The sequence below is a fragment of the Colias philodice genome, chromosome 3, assembly GCF_061535455.1.
Source record: "Colias philodice isolate Cphi_HAF_F1 chromosome 3, ilColPhil1 Martin Lab GWU primary, whole genome shotgun sequence".
In the NCBI taxonomy this organism is placed as follows: domain Eukaryota; kingdom Metazoa; phylum Arthropoda; class Insecta; order Lepidoptera; family Pieridae; genus Colias; species Colias philodice.
Genome location: NC_143088.1, coordinates 10,908,074 through 10,925,292, shown reverse-complemented (window position 1 = coordinate 10,925,292; position 17,219 = coordinate 10,908,074). Strand labels below are relative to the sequence as shown.

Below are 17,219 nucleotides of genomic sequence, written 5' to 3'. Positions count from 1 at the left end.
AAAAAAACGTAAAATCTCTCCTAAGGACTCGAAAAAAAAAAGTAAATTTTACTTACAAAAGTTCTATTAGCATTACACATTCTTAACTGAAGTCAACATATCTTATAAAATAAAAATAAAATATATGTAATCAAATAAAAATCATTTTAAAATCGAGTTTCAACGGCGCGAAGGTGGTGTTGTAAACGAGGTGACATCTAATTCCGTAGCAGAAGTGGATTTGGCATGTAGCGAATGCTTTGAGACCACTCGTCTGGCCCAAGCCAAGTCGCGTGAGCTTCTGGACCGCCTGCATCGCGATTTAGAACTGTCCGACGTCACGCTTTGCTCTGAAGAACTGCTATCTGATTCTGACCACACAGATTCCGTGGCGTGTTCATTGCGATAAGTCACAGAACGTGTAGCCGTCGTCGTAGAGTACATTTGGGGACAAACATTTGCACCCCTCTTTAAAACTTTCACTTCATCAACTGACGTTTCAATTTTTGGCGGGCTTTTCGCCCGATCCTCACGACCGACATCAATTATGTTGCTATGTTCTCCATTTTTCGTTGCTATCGATTCATCACTGGAATCGCTGTTTTCACTCAAAATAACATCCATCAATTTTTCTTTATTTTCGTTTAAGTCGTACACTCGTTGCGTCTTTGACGAACTCAAGGAAGAAGTTTTAATCTTCGAGCCTACACTACGTTTAGTGCGCTGTTCTTCCAAATAATAAACGTTATTTTTATGACGAGGCAACATTGCTGGAATATTTGATTCCACATTTGCATAGGCGACGTCTTTGCTACATGACGATCTACTAGGTCGCCCCTTGCAGTGGCAACCTGCTGCATCATCGTCACCAAAAATATAGCTATAAAACAGTTGCAGTAAACATATAGCAACCCCAACGAGAAGAATGAAAATAATATAAATATAAGGGGTCCAATCCGTATTTAAATAAACATAGGAATCTTTCAACTTCTTCCAAGGTTGCCATTTTGACACCTCAGCGTCCTGAAATTCAAAAAGATTTCGCCGTGAAAGCCCCTTTCCATAGTTTTGAGCGGCAGCTGCTATTCTTAAAACACCCCCATATGCTGCGTACAATTTCTCATCTACGAGATGTGGAGCGACGTCGCGTTTCATCCAGTGCCAAATTTCATTATTAAAACTAACGAAATCGGTATGCCGACATGTATCTGGTGATCGTCGTAAAAGGCATCGAGATGCGGTAGTGTAATATTTTAATAATACATCTTCAGATTTCGGTGACGTCAAACTTAGTAACCCGTTTGACCTAAACGGAAGCGCCATAGCAGAAGGTTCGTTGTGATCGTCAATCTTGGGTGGCGGTAAATGAATACAAGAATTGGTATCCCGTTTCGTAACTAAAAAGTTACACGGGTCGAAAAACTTTCCAACACCCACTTGAATTTTATCAACTTTGATATTACTCAAATCCGGTATTCTTTTTGGTTTTTTCCAACCTAATCCTTGAGTATTCAGAAAAACTTTTATTTTATCGTAGTAGCTATGTAATTCCCTAACGCTCCTATAGGGAATAAAGCCAGCGTAATAAGCGAGTCTAGCTGTAGGTAATATATCACTTCTAAGGTGAGCTCCAATGGTATCAGCGAGTGCTTCTTTTAATAAAGAAGCTGTGTGTTTATCATCTGGAATATTTGCTAGGGATAACGATTTTCGAAAATATCTTAATATGTCTCTTATGTATTTAGTATCCATCTTATCTGGAGCCACATTTGGTGGTACCATCTGTTCAAATATTTTCCGGGCTCGTAACTTTGCCAAGTCATCTTCACTCCAACAGTCGGTTCTAGTCAGGCGATTGTTGAACAGGCTGCTACCTACATGAGAACATATTGTTATTTCAATAAATATTGAAATTAAAGCAATATAAAACATCGAATAGGAAATACATGAATAATGTTTGGGTAATCAAACAATTGGAAATCTATGTAACTTTAAAATTATCTCTTTGAAGGTTTAATGAAAGATCGTTGAAAAGAATTGCCACAGAACAATTTACATATCCCAAACAAGGAGGTGACGGTAGTTTTAAGTTTCAAAATTATTTATCGAATAAATATTTTATATTCGTGTTTTCGTGATAAAACGTGTCAGATACGGTTTCAATTATAATCAACACAAAAAAATAATATTATACCTTTAATCAGTATCGATATACTAATACAGCCATATTTTGGTTAGTATTGCTGAATTTAAATATAAAGTCATCACATGAAACTAGCGTATAAAGGAATTATATTTGACGTTATACTCTGTAGGCTTTGACAATTGACATAAGGACATAATAGTCCAAAATGACAGTTGACATTGACTTGTCAATAAAATTAACCGCAAAATTGCGCTTCAAATATATTGAATTGAAACTAATATTATAAGATATTGTAAACACATTTTTGTTCTTATTTGCTTAATAATTTAAAGAATAATTATGATCAGCTGTTCCTCTAAGATTGACTATACGCTATCTTCTTTCAATATTGCTTAGTTATCCAACGAAAATGTCTAAGGTAAAAATAAGTTTGTATGTACCTTCTTTGATTGCATTGTTATAGAATTCAAATAAATAAATTGAAATTTTAAATATAAAAATATAACCAAGCTTCAGAAAATATTTTTTTTGTATTATCAATTCTTGTTTGAACGTTTCAGAGTATTCGATCGTACTTCACTGTTTTAAATATAAAAATATAACCAAGCTTCAGAAAATATTTTTTTTGTATTATCAATTCTTGTTTGAACGTTTCAGAGTATTCGATCATACTTCACTGTTATAAGGAAACAAACTACAGAAGCAAAAGATGATAGCGATGAAATACCAGAGTCACCAGACGTTCAAATAAAAAATAAAGTGAGTTATTTATTCCTTGCCTCCTAAATCTTTGTCAAAAAAATATTTAAATAAATAAAGCTTACATTGTTGTATTAAAACAAATGTATATTAAATATTTCTTACAGAAAAAATTGTCACGAAAAAAGAGGCTTATAGAGGATTCAGATGAAGAAATATTTACACCTAAAAAGAAAAAAACTGAAGCTACTTCACATAGTAAGAATCAAAAGAGTCCAAAAGCCACTTTAAAAGAAGTACAAATCACAGACTTATTTGGTAATGGTAAAATAAAGAAAACTGAGGCTTTAGTTGTAAAAGATAAAACAAAGAAAAATACAGAAACTGGAATTCATTCCGACGATGAATTTGAGAAAAGTCTCCTTGAACTTGATGCACCTGAGCTGAATGGTAAATCTCCCAAAAAAGAAGGCCATTCAGATATAGATTGTGGTCCACAAAAAGAAAAAGATTCTGACAATCAATCAGCCAAATCTCATAAAGAAACAACTAAAATTGGCAAAGAGGTGGATGATAAATCATGCAAAAAAGTAACAAATTCAGAAAAGGAGTGTGATCCACAAAAAGAAAAAGATTCTGACAATAAATCAGCTAAACTTCATAAGGAAACAACAAAAACTGACAAAGTGGTGAATGGTAAATCATCTAAAAAAGAAAGCCACAAAGAAAAAGACTCTCATACACAAAAAGATACAATTTCTGACAATCAATCGGCCAAATCTCATAAAGAAACCATTAAAATTGACAAGGAGAAATCAAAACACAATGAAAATGATAAATTACCTAAATCAAGTGTAAAGAATATAAAGAACAATGACAAAATTAAAGGAAATAAATCTGATGATGTAACTGATGGTAAAAAGTCAAAAGATGAAGAGAAAAAGAAATCAAGCCCTAAAGAAAAGGACAAAACACCTGATAAAGTTCTAAAGAATCATGATAAAGTTGACAAGGTATTAAACAAGAGTGAAACAGACAAACAAAATGATGATTTTAAATCAAATAAGAAAAGTAACAAAAGGGAATTGAGTGAATTTCTTGAAGATGATGATCACAACACAAGCAGCAAGAAGAAAAAACATGACATGAGCCTTAATGAATCTGGTATGATCTCTTACTGTTTTATTGATATTTTAAATTTCAAATTCATTCCATACATTTATGATACACTAGCGGTCCGCCACAGCTTCGCCCGTGGTACATATTTCGCAATAAAAGGTAGCCTATTCTTTCTCAGGGTCTAAAGATTGTCGTGCCAAATTTCATCAAAATCGGTTGAGAGGTTTATGCGTGAAAACCATACATACATACATACATAATTACAAACTTTTCCTCTTAATTTTTACATTTATATTTAAAAATTGCACCACTAGGTTTACCTACTGTACTGCTAAAATATAATACCCTATTTATTGTTAAGTATTATAACAGAATTTGTAACATGAAGGTATTAACTGTTGGTTAATTCATGTAATTTAAATTATAGTTCTCAGCGATGAAGAAAGGCATGAAAGGAAAAGACTCTCAGCTGCTTTATACCAGAAGTACTTGCACAGAGCTGGCCCAAAGAACTTGGGATCCAAAGAAATGCCTGAGGTTTGTTAAATATTGGTTATATAGAATTATTACTTTCATAATAGCATACAATTTTAGAAGTACATATTTTTCATTAAGTATTACATAAACCTTAACTCATTGCTGCATTTCAGTCTTGTGTACATATTTGGACTTATGGTCACTCATCAATATTTGTTTAAATTTAAGGCTTATTTATTTTAAACAGATTAAATAGAATCCCAAGCTGTGTTGTAAAATGTGCTCTGTGCACTGGTCAATACAAGCCTTCCTAGAGGGTGCTTGCTTCATCTAATTGAGAAATATTTGTTAAGGCATTAGATTCATGACATTGAATCTTTACAATATTGTGTATGATTCAAATAAATTTTTTGATGAGTGGCAATTTTGTTTATGCAGAATTCTGCCAATGATTGTATTATTAACTAGCTGCTCCGCGCGGTTTCACCCCCGTGGCTCCACTCCTGTTGCCCGTAGCGTGATGAAATATAGCCTATAACCTTCCTCGATAAATGGGCTATCTAACACCGAAAGAATTTTTCAAATCGGACCAGTAGTTCCCGAGATTAGTGCGTTCAAACAAACAAACAAACAAACAAACTCTTCAGCTTTATAATATTAGTATAGATGTTACTCCAGAAATTAGTCTAGTTAAATTAAGGTATAAATGAAAATGAATATTAAATACCTTTTTAAACAACAGCTCATTATTACTATGTCTGTACTGTGATTTATTTAATAAATAGAAACTTCTATAGTAAAATGCGTAGTAAAATAAATAATACTTTTTTTTTCAGGGAGCACCAAATTGCTTGAAGGACTGTGCATTTTTACTTACTGGAGTATTGGACTCATTTGAGAGGGAGGAAATTGTTGAGGCTATAACTAAATATGGTGGTACTGTCAAATCTGGTATAAGCAAGAAGGTATTATAATTTTTTGAAAATAATAATGTTTCTCTTTCTTAATAATTATATATTTGGAGTTTTAAATCATATTTATTGTTTATCAGTTTGTGAAGGTTTTATAGCGAAACCGTTAATATAAATATAAATACAAAGTATAAATACACAAAATAATTTATATCCTTTATTTATAAGTTTGCTAACATTTCATGATGCCTTATGAATGAATATTAATTAAATGTCTCTCCGTATGTCTGCTTGTCGGAAGAAATCGCTGCATAGCTATAAGACTGCCAATTTTTTAAATGTGATGATGATGTTAAGTTTTATTAATGTTGTAAGGATAATAAAGAATGAATTTATTTATTCATAATATATTTCATAGGTAACACATGTGTTGGCGGGTGATGACGCCGGGCCCGCTAAAATAGCCAAAGCAGAGTCCCTTGGTATTAAAATAATCACTGAAGACCAATTCCTCAGAATGATCAAAAAATCGATAAATGGTGAAGAAAAAAAAGATGAAATCAAACCTAAAATTAAAACCGAAAAAGATAAAAGCAAAGCTAAAATTGACAATCATGGAAAATCTAAAAAATCACTGAAAGATAATGTTAAATCTAATTATTTTCAAGATAATCAAGTTAATGTTAAAAAGGAAAGGTCAGTGTCGCCGAAAAAAGAAAGTAGTGCCAAAGTTAAGAAAGAAAAGCCTGTGGAAGCAGTTAAAAAAGAGGACAAAGTTGTAAATGATTCATGTAAGTAAAAGTAAACTTAATTTTTAAAAGAAGTACACATTCTCTGAAATACTTTCATACTTTTTTTTTCTAATATTTGCAAAAAACTGTGCAATGTAAAGCAAGGAATTGTAATAGTGATGTTAAATACGTTTTTATCTTATATATAAAAATGAATCGCAATATGTGTTGGTATGTAAGCGCATAACTCGAGAATGACTGAACCGATTTCGATAATTCTTTTTTTATTATATTCCTTGAAGTACGAGGATGGTTCTTATGTAGAGAAAACGTAAATATTATGTACCACGGGCGAAGCCGGGGCGGACCGCTAGTTTCAAATAAATACAAACAATATGTAAAAACTAACAACCTACTTTCTTCTCTAGAACTTTGTTCACAGAAAAATTATTGTTTAATAAGTCAGCTGTAATCAACTAAATATTTAAAAGTGATGGAGATTACATAAATATACTTTTTCTAACAAACTTTTAAATAAATTTTAGGTGATGTAAAATTATCTCCAATAAAAGACGCAGCACCATCACTTATGTGGGTGGACAAGTATAAGCCGACGAATATTAAGCAAATCATTGGACAGCATGGGGAAGCTAGTAACGTTAAAAAGTAAGTACTATTAAGAACATTTAAAAAAACCAGCGCGAACGAGAGATATTTCGTTAACTCGTGTCGAAAGGTTACTCTTTGAATTGCAGAGCTAATTATTAATAGCATAACAATTTTTAATATGTATATAGCCATATTGTCTACTAGTGGCATGGTTAACATTAAGCATTGACACATTTTTCATATATTTTGAATAGACGCTTACTGTTTACTAAGTAAACTGTAGATTCTGCACTGTTCTGTGGTACACTAATTACATACAGAATTAGTTTCGCATTTATAATATGAATGGGGATGGATAAACTTAATAAGAACTTTTTTTCATCAATAGGCAGCTATATTTATTTCTGAATGACACAGAGTATAATTTTTTCATTTCTATTTTGAATCAACTGTCCATATTGTCAACAGATTAATGAATTGGTTAACAAAATGGTATATAAATAGAAAAGCGAAATTAGCAAAGCCAAACCCTTGGGCCAAGAATGACGACGGTGGGTTTTATAAAGCTGCCTTGCTGTCTGGACCACCGGGAGTTGGTAAGTATTATTATAGTTTTCTGAAAGATAGTTATAATGCTTTACTACTTTTTTACGACTTTCAAGTGTTTAGAATTAATCTAAATAGTCAATAGTCTTTATTTGGCACCAAAAAAAGTGTAACAAACAGTTTCATTCACTGAAACTCTTTGTTACAACAAATGATTTGTTACAAATTAGAAAATGATGTTTAATGGATATAATAGACATACTAAATTCCAAATTTTTTATTCAAACAACGATATATGTTTATTTGCATTTTAAGGATGGATAGAAAAACTTACAGAAGAAAAAGTAATATGTTTCCATCCAGTTTTTCTATTGGAATATTTAAAAATATTTATGCAGACAAAAATAATTCACTCAAACCGACATGTATATTGTTATAACTATTATTTATGACATCTTTGTAATAATTATTTCAGGTAAAACAACAACAGTGAGTCTTGTATGCAAAGAGTTAGGATTCGATACAGTGGAATTTAACGCATCCGATACGAGAAGCAAGAATCTTATTAAAGAGCAAATTACGGAACTACTGTCTACCACATCACTGTCTGGTTATGCAAGAGGTAACTTTAAATATGATAAAAATTTATAGGTTTGTCAAATTGAATAATGGAAGATCCCAGTTTGTAAAAAAAGCAAAATAAACCCATAAGAAAGTAGGTAGTTGTTTGAGAGTCGTGGATAATTCAAATCATTGCTCTTTAGAAAATTGAAGTTGCTTGTCCTCTTGTGGTATTTGGGATAATCATTAAAATAACAATATAGGGATTCAAGCCAGAACATAATACAAAAGATATTATACAGAGTAACTTGGATTTGTAAAAGATAATCCATACTCATATTATAAATGCGAAAGTAACTCTGTCTGTCTGTCTGTTACCCAATCACGCCTAAACTATTGAACCAATTTTCATAAAATTTGGTATGGAGATATTTTGATACCCGAGAAAGGACGATGAAAAAGGAAAATGACGCAATCCCGGAAATCCCACGGGAACGGGAACTATGCGGGTTTTTCTTGACTGCGCAGACGAAGCCGCGGGCGGAAAACTAGTCATAAATAAATAAATATTTCATATCATTGTTATATTTTACAGGCGTAACAGGCAAGCAAGCAGTGACCAAGAAACATGTTTTAGTGATGGATGAAGTAGATGGCATGGCGGGGAATGAGGATAGAGGTATATATTTTATCATTATTAGCATATTTTATGAAGTTTAATATATTTATATGGCTTATAATTAATGATAATATCAATACAGTCGAGTTACTCAATTAAAGAGATTTATTAATGAAATAGTTGGTATTATTTGTTGTAAATATTTTATTGTTTATTTCAATTAACCTAAACACGTCTATAACGTATTTTTCACTATGCATTTGAGAGCATAATCTTTATATCACAATAATATTCGATTAATATACGATTCTGAAGTCGAAAATGTTTATCGTCGCGAATCACGTAGTGGGATCTGTCGAAGTTAGACTAATAAATAAACAAATTGAATATGATTCCAGGTGGTCTCCAAGAACTAATAGGGCTTATAAAATCAACATCTGTACCAATTATATGCATGTGCAACGACAGGAACAGCGAAAAGATGCGCTCTTTAGTTAACTACTGCTACGATCTGAGGTTCAGTAGACCGAGGGTGGATCAGATTAAGGTATTTATTTCATGTTGGTTATGTTTGTAGGTAATAGGAATATTATTGTACTGAATTTTCATGTAAAATTATATGACAGATTGACTGACTCATATAGCATCAATTTCTTTTTTATACTATAATTAAATAATTTCTTTCTATGTTCATAGCATTTTATCCGCATGCCACTGCCAGTTCAATAAATTAACTTTCTACCATATAATACCAATAATTTTTAATTCTATACAAATATCTGTCTATAGAATTGTTCATATGTAATTTTCCATACATTTTAATTTGAAATACTAAAAAGAAAATCAATGCCTTGTATTCAGCATCTGCAGCTAGATTTCTCAATCATTATTTTCGCCTGCTATCATACGCATTCGCATTCTTCTATCTACTATATAAAATATTGCTTCCTATTTATATACTAAAACTAGCGGTCCGCCCCGGCTTCGCCCGTGGTACATATTTACGTTTTCTCTACATAAGAACCATCCTCGTACTTCAAGGAATATAATAAAAAAGAATTATCGAAATCGGTTCAGCCGTTCTCGAGTTATGCGCTTACCAACACATTTTGCGATTCATTTTTATATACTAAAATTTCCCTCGTCCAGGCGGCCATGATGTCGGTCTGCTTCAAGGAAGGCATCAAGATCCCAGGCGATGTGTTATCACAACTGATAACAGCGGCTGGACAAGATGTCCGACAGACCTTACACTTACTGTCTGTGTGGAGTGCGGACCCTCAGCTGGCTGATAAGGAGCACTTGCAGAAAGAGGCCCAGAAGGTCAAGAAGGATATTAAAATGGTAAGATTTTGAGCAGCCAAAAATAAAAAAAAGTCGGGTTGAAACGTGTGTGAGGCACTAGCATACTGCCTGAGGCCTCGCTCGCGTAAACAAATTAAATTCCCATAGAATTAAGATGGTTTACCGCAATAAAAAGCCTATATAACCCTCTAGCCTCATTTCATCTCCTGAAACAAAAATCATATATTCTTATGATTGCTTGCGACAAACAAGCAAACATTCGCATTTATAATATGTATAAGAAAATTATATATAATTTTAGCATACATTTGCAAAATATAACATTTTGTTTTAAATGCAATTGTCAATCTAATCTACGACTGCTGTTGCACTCACCTTGTAGCTGGCTTACGTGCCATACCATAATATAATTCTGTAGCTGCAATCTATACAAATTTCCCTAAAGCTCCGATCAGATGTTTTAGCGTGATAGAGTAAATCCATCCTCATAAACTTATTTTATAATATTACTAGCTTTCCACCCGCGGCTTCACCCGCGTTTTCAGAGAAAACCCCACATAGTTCCCTTTCCCGTGGGATTTCCGGGATAAAACCTATCCTATCTCTCAAGTTGGATCGAACTGCACATGGTGTGCGAATCTTATTATAATCGGTTAAGTGGTTTAGGAGTCCATAGAGGACAAACATTGTGACACGAGATTTATATATATATTAAAATATAATTATATAACAACCAGGGCCCATGGGAAGCGATACGCAAGGTGTTCTCACAGGAGGAACACAAAACGATGAGCCTCAACGATCGGAGCGATCTATTCTTCACGGACTACAGCCTGGCGCCGTTGTTCGTGCAAGAGAACTACTTGCAAGTGGCACCGCATTGTCCCAAGTAAGTTTTTTTTTACTTACTAGCTTTCTGACCTGGCTTTCCCTGCTTTGTATGAAACTTAACAAATCATACAGACAGCGTGAAGTGACTTTATTTTATACTTTTAGTAAGTATAATTTGACGTTTACAAATTGACGTTTAAATTATTTGGACTGTATCGTTTTTGTGAATTCTATTTTTCATCTTCTATTTTTTTCCTCTAGTACATAATTATAGGATGTTGTAAACTATAGGATAAAAAAAAATCATGCATATTCCCTATTGACACCAGTATTGGGCTAAAAAATATTATTATAAGATAATGCAAACATTTACATCATCAATTAACATTATAATTGTCTGTAATTTTACAGGAAAGAAGTATTAGATAGGTTAAGCAAAGCCGCTGACAGTCTTAGTATAGGAGATATGGTTGATGCGAGAATACGGGGCAATCAGGCTTGGAGTCTTTTGCCTATACAGGTACGTTATTTTTACCATTTATAGAGTTTTATATATAGCCTAAGTATTTCTTTGGTAATCTTGATGATCGAAGAGATAATTTTTACTTTACTTTACATATTAAATGTTATAATTATGTTTTCGTTAAAAAATATGTTTTCGTTAAAAAAATACGACCTTATCTAGTGGCAATATTTAGTAATTTATTGATGCACCATGAAAATCAGTTTAATCAGCACATGTTTTTATTAACTTTTTACATTTTCATATCACTGTGTGTCCATTTTATAAGTTGGTCAAACTCATTTTGTTATATATGTATATAAATCAGTTAGTAATTTTAAGTTGTGTTTTTTATAATGGTATTTTCAATATTTCCATTTAAAATCTAAATAATTTAATACTAAATCATATGAGAATCGTTTAAAAATAATACTTTATTACTCGCAGGCAATGTACAGCTCAGTAATCCCGGGGCAAGTGATGTCGGGGCACGTTGCGGGGCAAATACAATTTCCCGGCTGGCTCGGGAAGAACTCGCGCGCGGGCAAAATGGCGAGACTTGCCCAGGGCATTCATGCACATACTAGACTTAGGTAATAGGTTATGTATGAATTTATAGTGATTCGTCTTTAATACGTGTAGTCTTACCAAATGATTTAGTTACGTTCGTAATATAAAGCAGATTTAATAGTAAAAGAAATCAAAAAGATTGACCTCTTGAAACAAGAAAAAGAATAATTGCGTGTTTAAATACGAATGTTATTACTGAACTTGGATTATTATTACTCGGTTTGAAATAATATGATAACTCTGTATGTCAATCCTATTCTAAGTTGGATTGCATAGCAAAATAATCTATACTAATATTATAAAGCTGATGAGTTTGTTTGTTTGTACGCGCTAATCTCAGGAACTACTGGTCCGATTTGAAAAATTATTTCGGTGTTAGATAGCCCATTTATCGAGGAAGGCTATATCATCACACTAAGAAAAATAGGAGCGGAGCAATGCGGCTAAAACCGCGAAGCACAGCTAGTACATAATGCTAAAGATCCATCTCGAAAAATACTTGTATTTAAATCCTAACAATCTTCCAGCACATCCGGTTCGAAATCCTCTATATTCCTGGACTACGCGCCACACATACGCGACGCCATTTTGGATCCGCTGATCAAAGACAAGATGGACGGCGTCCAGCTGTCACTGCAAGTGCTGGAACAGTATCACCTGCTGAGGGAAGACCTGGATTCCTTGACGGAGCTGTCCGTGTGGCCTGGACAAAGGAATCCAATGGTTTTGGTCGATTCTAAGGTTTGGTTAATTCTATTACCTACAGTACCTAAAGTAATTATAGTAGATACAGTACCTACTTATAGCTTAAAAAATAGTATAAATATTTGTAGTATATTTCGAAAAATTCAATAATTAAGGATAAAATAAATGTAAATGTAGATAAAAATACTACTAATACTACTCGTAAAATAATAAAAAAATCTTTAAGAATGCATATTTAATTAACTATGTCTATGTTAACTAAAAATACATACTTTAGTTTTTTTTTTATTATTAATAACTAGCGGTCCGCCCCGGCATCGCCCGTGGTAAATATTTACGTTTTCTCTACATAAGAACCATCCTCGTACTTCAAGGAATATAATAAAAAAAGAATTATCGAAATCGGTTCAGCCGTTCACGCGTGATGCCGTGACCTAGGAAAACGGGTTTCATTTTTATATTATATTACTAGCTTTCCGCCCGCGTTTTCAGAGAAAAACCCGTTCCCGTAGGATTTCCGGGATAAAACTTATCCTATGTCCTTTCTCGGGTATCAAAATATCTCTACACCAAATTTCATGCAAATTGGTTCAGTAGTTAAGGCGTGATTGAGTAACAGACAGACAGACAGAGTTACTTTCGCATTTATAATATTAAGTATGGATTTGAATGCTATAAAACTCGATATCAAGTTATTATTTTCCCCTAGGTGAAAGCAGCAATGACGCGCACATACAACAAGCAAGCTAGCGCACTCCCGTACGCGCCCGGAGCGATCAAACGAGCCAAACATACGGAAGACACTGATTCGCTTGAGATTGATGATGATGAGGAGGAACAGGATAGTGATCCGGAGAATGATGCACTTATTAAGGTACTAGTAACTTCAGAAATTAAAAAAAAAAAAAATACAGTTAAAAACAAAAAAAAGAGTGTGAAACAGAAGTGAAACTTCTATTTTCGTCATACTCCATGTCGTGACGGTATTGCCATGACGTGACCTTGATATTTTACTCTCAACACGCCTAAAGAAGTATCACTTCAAAAAGAAACCAGACACGGGTAAAAATATAAAGTATCTTTTTCAGTACAGAGGCAAAGTAGTGTTTAAACCTGGTTCTTTTACAATAACTGCATAATCATGCATGAAATTAGATGTTGGTTTCCCTCGAAATATGAAGTTTATTTTTTAAGATTTGTGTTATAATATTAATTCACTTGGATTTTTTTTTCTTATAAACTTCTGACCTAAACTTTGTATTTTTTTTCCAGAAAAAGAAGACGAAAGATGTAGAGAAGCCATCAACAAGCAAAGAAAAAGGACAATCAAGTAAAGGAAAGAAAAAGAAATAATGTTCTGATTTTAAATTTATATTTTTAATAATTATGTCTGTGATTATGCCCTTAAATTTGTTAATGTTAATGGACCTGAATAAATAATGATAATATTTCACTGTGTTTTATTTAAAACTAGCGGTCCGCCCCGGCTTCGCCCGTGGTACATGTTTACGTTTTCTCTACATAAGAACCATCCTCGTACTTCAAGGAATATAATAAGAAAAGAATTATCGAAATCGGTTCAGCCGTTCTAGAGTTATGCGCTTACCAACACATTTTGCGATTCATTTTTATATATAAGATTACTACTAAAAATATTGTGTTGAAAATGTATTTTATGTACATTATTGTTGATTTTTACAGTTGCATTTTAAATCATGGCCAATACACATTAATGACAATTATGTAACTTTTATCTATATTTTATGGTAAATATATATATTTTTTTATGAAAATATATTACCTATATCGAAAGAAATATAACATGATCACTGATTAGTATGTAACTATTGACAATAATGAAAAGTATAATTAATTTTTAATATTATCAGGGTTTAATGCATTAAAGACACCCTTTAAAATAAATATTTGAAATATCCTCCGGCCTGTCTGCAATCAACAATCTTTAATTCCATAGAATACTTAACACACATATTCCGTATCTAAAATTTACATATTATGTACAGGGAACAGCTATAAAGGTAAATAACAAACACCATTGAATGCACAGCACTATTTTTATTGTATGTTACATAATTGCATCTAACTTTATCGTAGTTTTAAAAACGCTCAATCCCTTATAATTTTCTTTACTCGGGGGTCATCTGGTCTCATGATTGTATAAAGTTGTTTGTATCTCCGATTATCACCATCGTTTTTATTGTATCTATAAAGACCAGCGCATCCTAGACCGATACCAATGAGACCCATCACAGTGGATGCATAAATTTCGGGGATCTCATCATAGCCTTGTTTAAACAATTGCCCTAAGGTTCTTCTGGCTGCTGGCGTGGCCATATTTAGGACATAAAACTATTCAATCGGAAATAAATGAAATAACACACACAGTCTGAGCAGGTTATTTTGCTCAGTTTTATTTCGAAAATCGAAGATCGAATTCTAAATTTTAATGAATTTGATAAGAATTGTCACTGTCAAATGTCAATTATCAAATTGTTATAGTTACGTTGCGTTCAATTTCTAAACATCTGCATTCCGAAATCATACTATCTCGTCGTAAAATAGTATTTTGTCATTACTTGTTAGGTAAACCGAAATTTCTCAAACATAAAATACATAATATTAACAGAACTGCGAACTTTGCAAAAAAGTAAATAGTTGGACATTGAGTGACGCCACAGGTAACGCTTGACAACGTTGGGCTTGGTCATTCAATTAGTTAATAAAATATATGTCTTCATCACAAGTCGTCATTCATTATTTTCGCTAGTAATTTAATCAAATAGCAGATTCAACCAGTTGACGAACACATATCTAATCCTAGCTCAATACATAAGCATTATTTTAAAATACATGCAAAAGTGACACTGTCTCTCTCTTCTTTACGCCTCAACCACTGAACCAATTTGGATAAAATTTGGTACAAAGATAACTTGAGACGTGAGAACTGTGTGCAAGGGACGCCGACATTGGTATCACCACACCTTTGTTTATTTTTTTTACTCCTTGAAAAGGATGGGCTAGCCGCTAGTAGAAGCTCTATAGACAGAGCTCTTCAGATAATGGCGGGATAAATGCTAATAATTTGCCTTTTTTAATAGCTCTGACTTTAATCATAATGTAATTCTAAACCTGCTGAACAACCAGTCTTAAATAAGAAAATCATGTCAGTCATAATAAATTATATTAGCATTGCAGCTTTTGGTTTACGAATTTTACAAACTCAACCACATCAATATATACTGCCTTTACTCCGCATACGTTTCATAAACTGTAACCTCTTGTTTCCTTTTTCGGACTAGATACAAGACAAAACTGATAAAACTTACGTAGTAAGTTGAGTAATTTGTGACAAAAACTAACGACGCGGGATATATTTTTTATTAAATGCTTAATCTGTGACTTTGGCTGATATTATAATGTGACTTGTGAAACATCAAAGCATGTATTAATTACCCGGGCTTTCGTTGTAATTATTCAATATTATTACGTAAACTGAAAAAAAATCTAAAAGTCGTGGAGAAAAATGGCAATATTATTTATTACTTTATTGCTCTTAAAAATTACAAATTGAGACTTAATCTAGGATACATTGTAACAAACGGCGGCCTTTTATTTAAATTACCTACATTTAAATTTATATTTTATAATCTCATTATTTTAAATAACTATAAAATACTGCTATTTCAATTTCATAATATTATGTATTTTAATTAATAATATTATATTATATTAAAAATTCATAATTACAATTTTAATTTACAACTTTACAAGAATGTTTACAAGTTAATTTTATAGCCTAACTGAACCGGTTTAACCCGGGGTTTAGGCTTCAAAAATACGCGAAACGAAGTCGCGGGCAAAGCTAGTATAATTAATTTGTCTGTTTGTCAACTTGAGCTAGGTTAGGGAAATATTATATGATATTGGGAAAGAATAACGATAGCGCGAGTCTGAATTGTATAACCCCACTGTAACGACATCTATTGGCAATGTTCGAAAGTTGCGGCAACATGTGAAATGTCCTGAAAAATGAAACTGTTTGAATTTCGAAATGAAACATAGATTTCTAATATTATGTTATGTAGATACGTTATTGCTCGTTAATGTTATTAATTAAAAAAGTTAACCTTAAAGGTTAGCTGTCACTTAATAATATTATCAAAAATAACAAGTAATTTTTCACACAAAATATCGAAAATAGTAGGTATGAAGATTATAATGATGGATAATACTTAAAATTTTTGATGTTATATATATCATAAAGAGTAATAAATTCTCATAATATCATCCACAGAACATATATAAATTCTCGAATAAGTAAACAATAAACCAAAAATATTACCTACAGTATTATTTAGCTTTTAAGGTTAGAATATGGTTTATTGTGAATTGATTAAATCATAAAATATAAAGTCAGCATTGAAAAAAGGTTTCAACCACAGGTTTCAACTTTCAGCTTTTGAGCTGCAATGCGATAAACAGGTTTATTTCTTCGTATCTCAATTAAGTACCCAACAAGTGCATTCGAATATAGGTACCTAAGTAATTACCTACAAAAAAAGGTTTTAAATTTTAATAACTTTGCAATCATATCCAACGACAGTAAATTTTTTTGACGCAGACAACATTGATTGAAGCTATCAAACAGCTTTCTAATATTTTATATAATATAGATTTTATCATTGTTGAATTTAAAAAGCGCAACTTGATAAAATGCCAGAGCCTCCCACTATTGGACATCAAGTGAACTTCGGCAAATCTTTGGTAGGCCTCATCAAGCAAGGCTTTTGGGAAATTCCGGCGGTTATGTGTTCCACAATAATGGGTTTTATAGGAATTGGCATGGGTTTATATGGCCTCCACAAGTATAACAAGGACAATGGAGAAA

The 17,219-nt window shown here is 32.5% G+C and overlaps 3 protein-coding genes across 3 annotated transcripts; 1 reads left to right on the top strand and 2 right to left on the bottom strand.

Annotated features, from left to right (window-relative positions):
- Window positions 1-74: 74 nt before the first annotated feature.
- On the bottom strand, window positions 75-1,985 carry LOC149490020 (uncharacterized). Its single transcript, XM_089714997.1, has one exon. The coding sequence runs from the start codon at window positions 1,909-1,911 to the stop codon at window positions 160-162; it is 1,752 nt and encodes a 583-aa protein (XP_089571123.1). The 5' UTR covers window positions 1,912-1,985; the 3' UTR covers window positions 75-159.
- A 369-nt stretch (window positions 1,986-2,354) lies between these two features.
- Window positions 2,355-13,760, top strand: Gnf1 (germ line transcription factor 1). Its single transcript, XM_089714810.1, has 18 exons — window positions 2,355-2,543; window positions 2,783-2,884; window positions 2,992-3,988; window positions 4,371-4,480; window positions 5,257-5,385; window positions 5,750-6,122; window positions 6,608-6,728; window positions 7,140-7,267; window positions 7,693-7,839; window positions 8,374-8,457; window positions 8,796-8,944; window positions 9,547-9,741; window positions 10,440-10,591; window positions 10,945-11,053; window positions 11,483-11,628; window positions 12,133-12,346; window positions 13,020-13,184; window positions 13,583-13,760. The coding sequence occupies exons 1-18, from the start codon at window positions 2,535-2,537 to the stop codon at window positions 13,661-13,663; spliced, it is 3,411 nt and encodes a 1,136-aa protein (XP_089570936.1). The 5' UTR covers window positions 2,355-2,534; the 3' UTR covers window positions 13,664-13,760.
- A 606-nt stretch (window positions 13,761-14,366) lies between these two features.
- NdufA3 (NADH:ubiquinone oxidoreductase subunit A3) lies at window positions 14,367-14,803 on the bottom strand. The gene has a single exon (XM_089714996.1). It carries the CDS (start codon window positions 14,663-14,665, stop codon window positions 14,438-14,440), a length of 228 nt encoding a protein of 75 aa, XP_089571122.1. The 5' UTR covers window positions 14,666-14,803; the 3' UTR covers window positions 14,367-14,437.
- Between the last annotated feature and the right edge of the window lie 2,416 nt (window positions 14,804-17,219).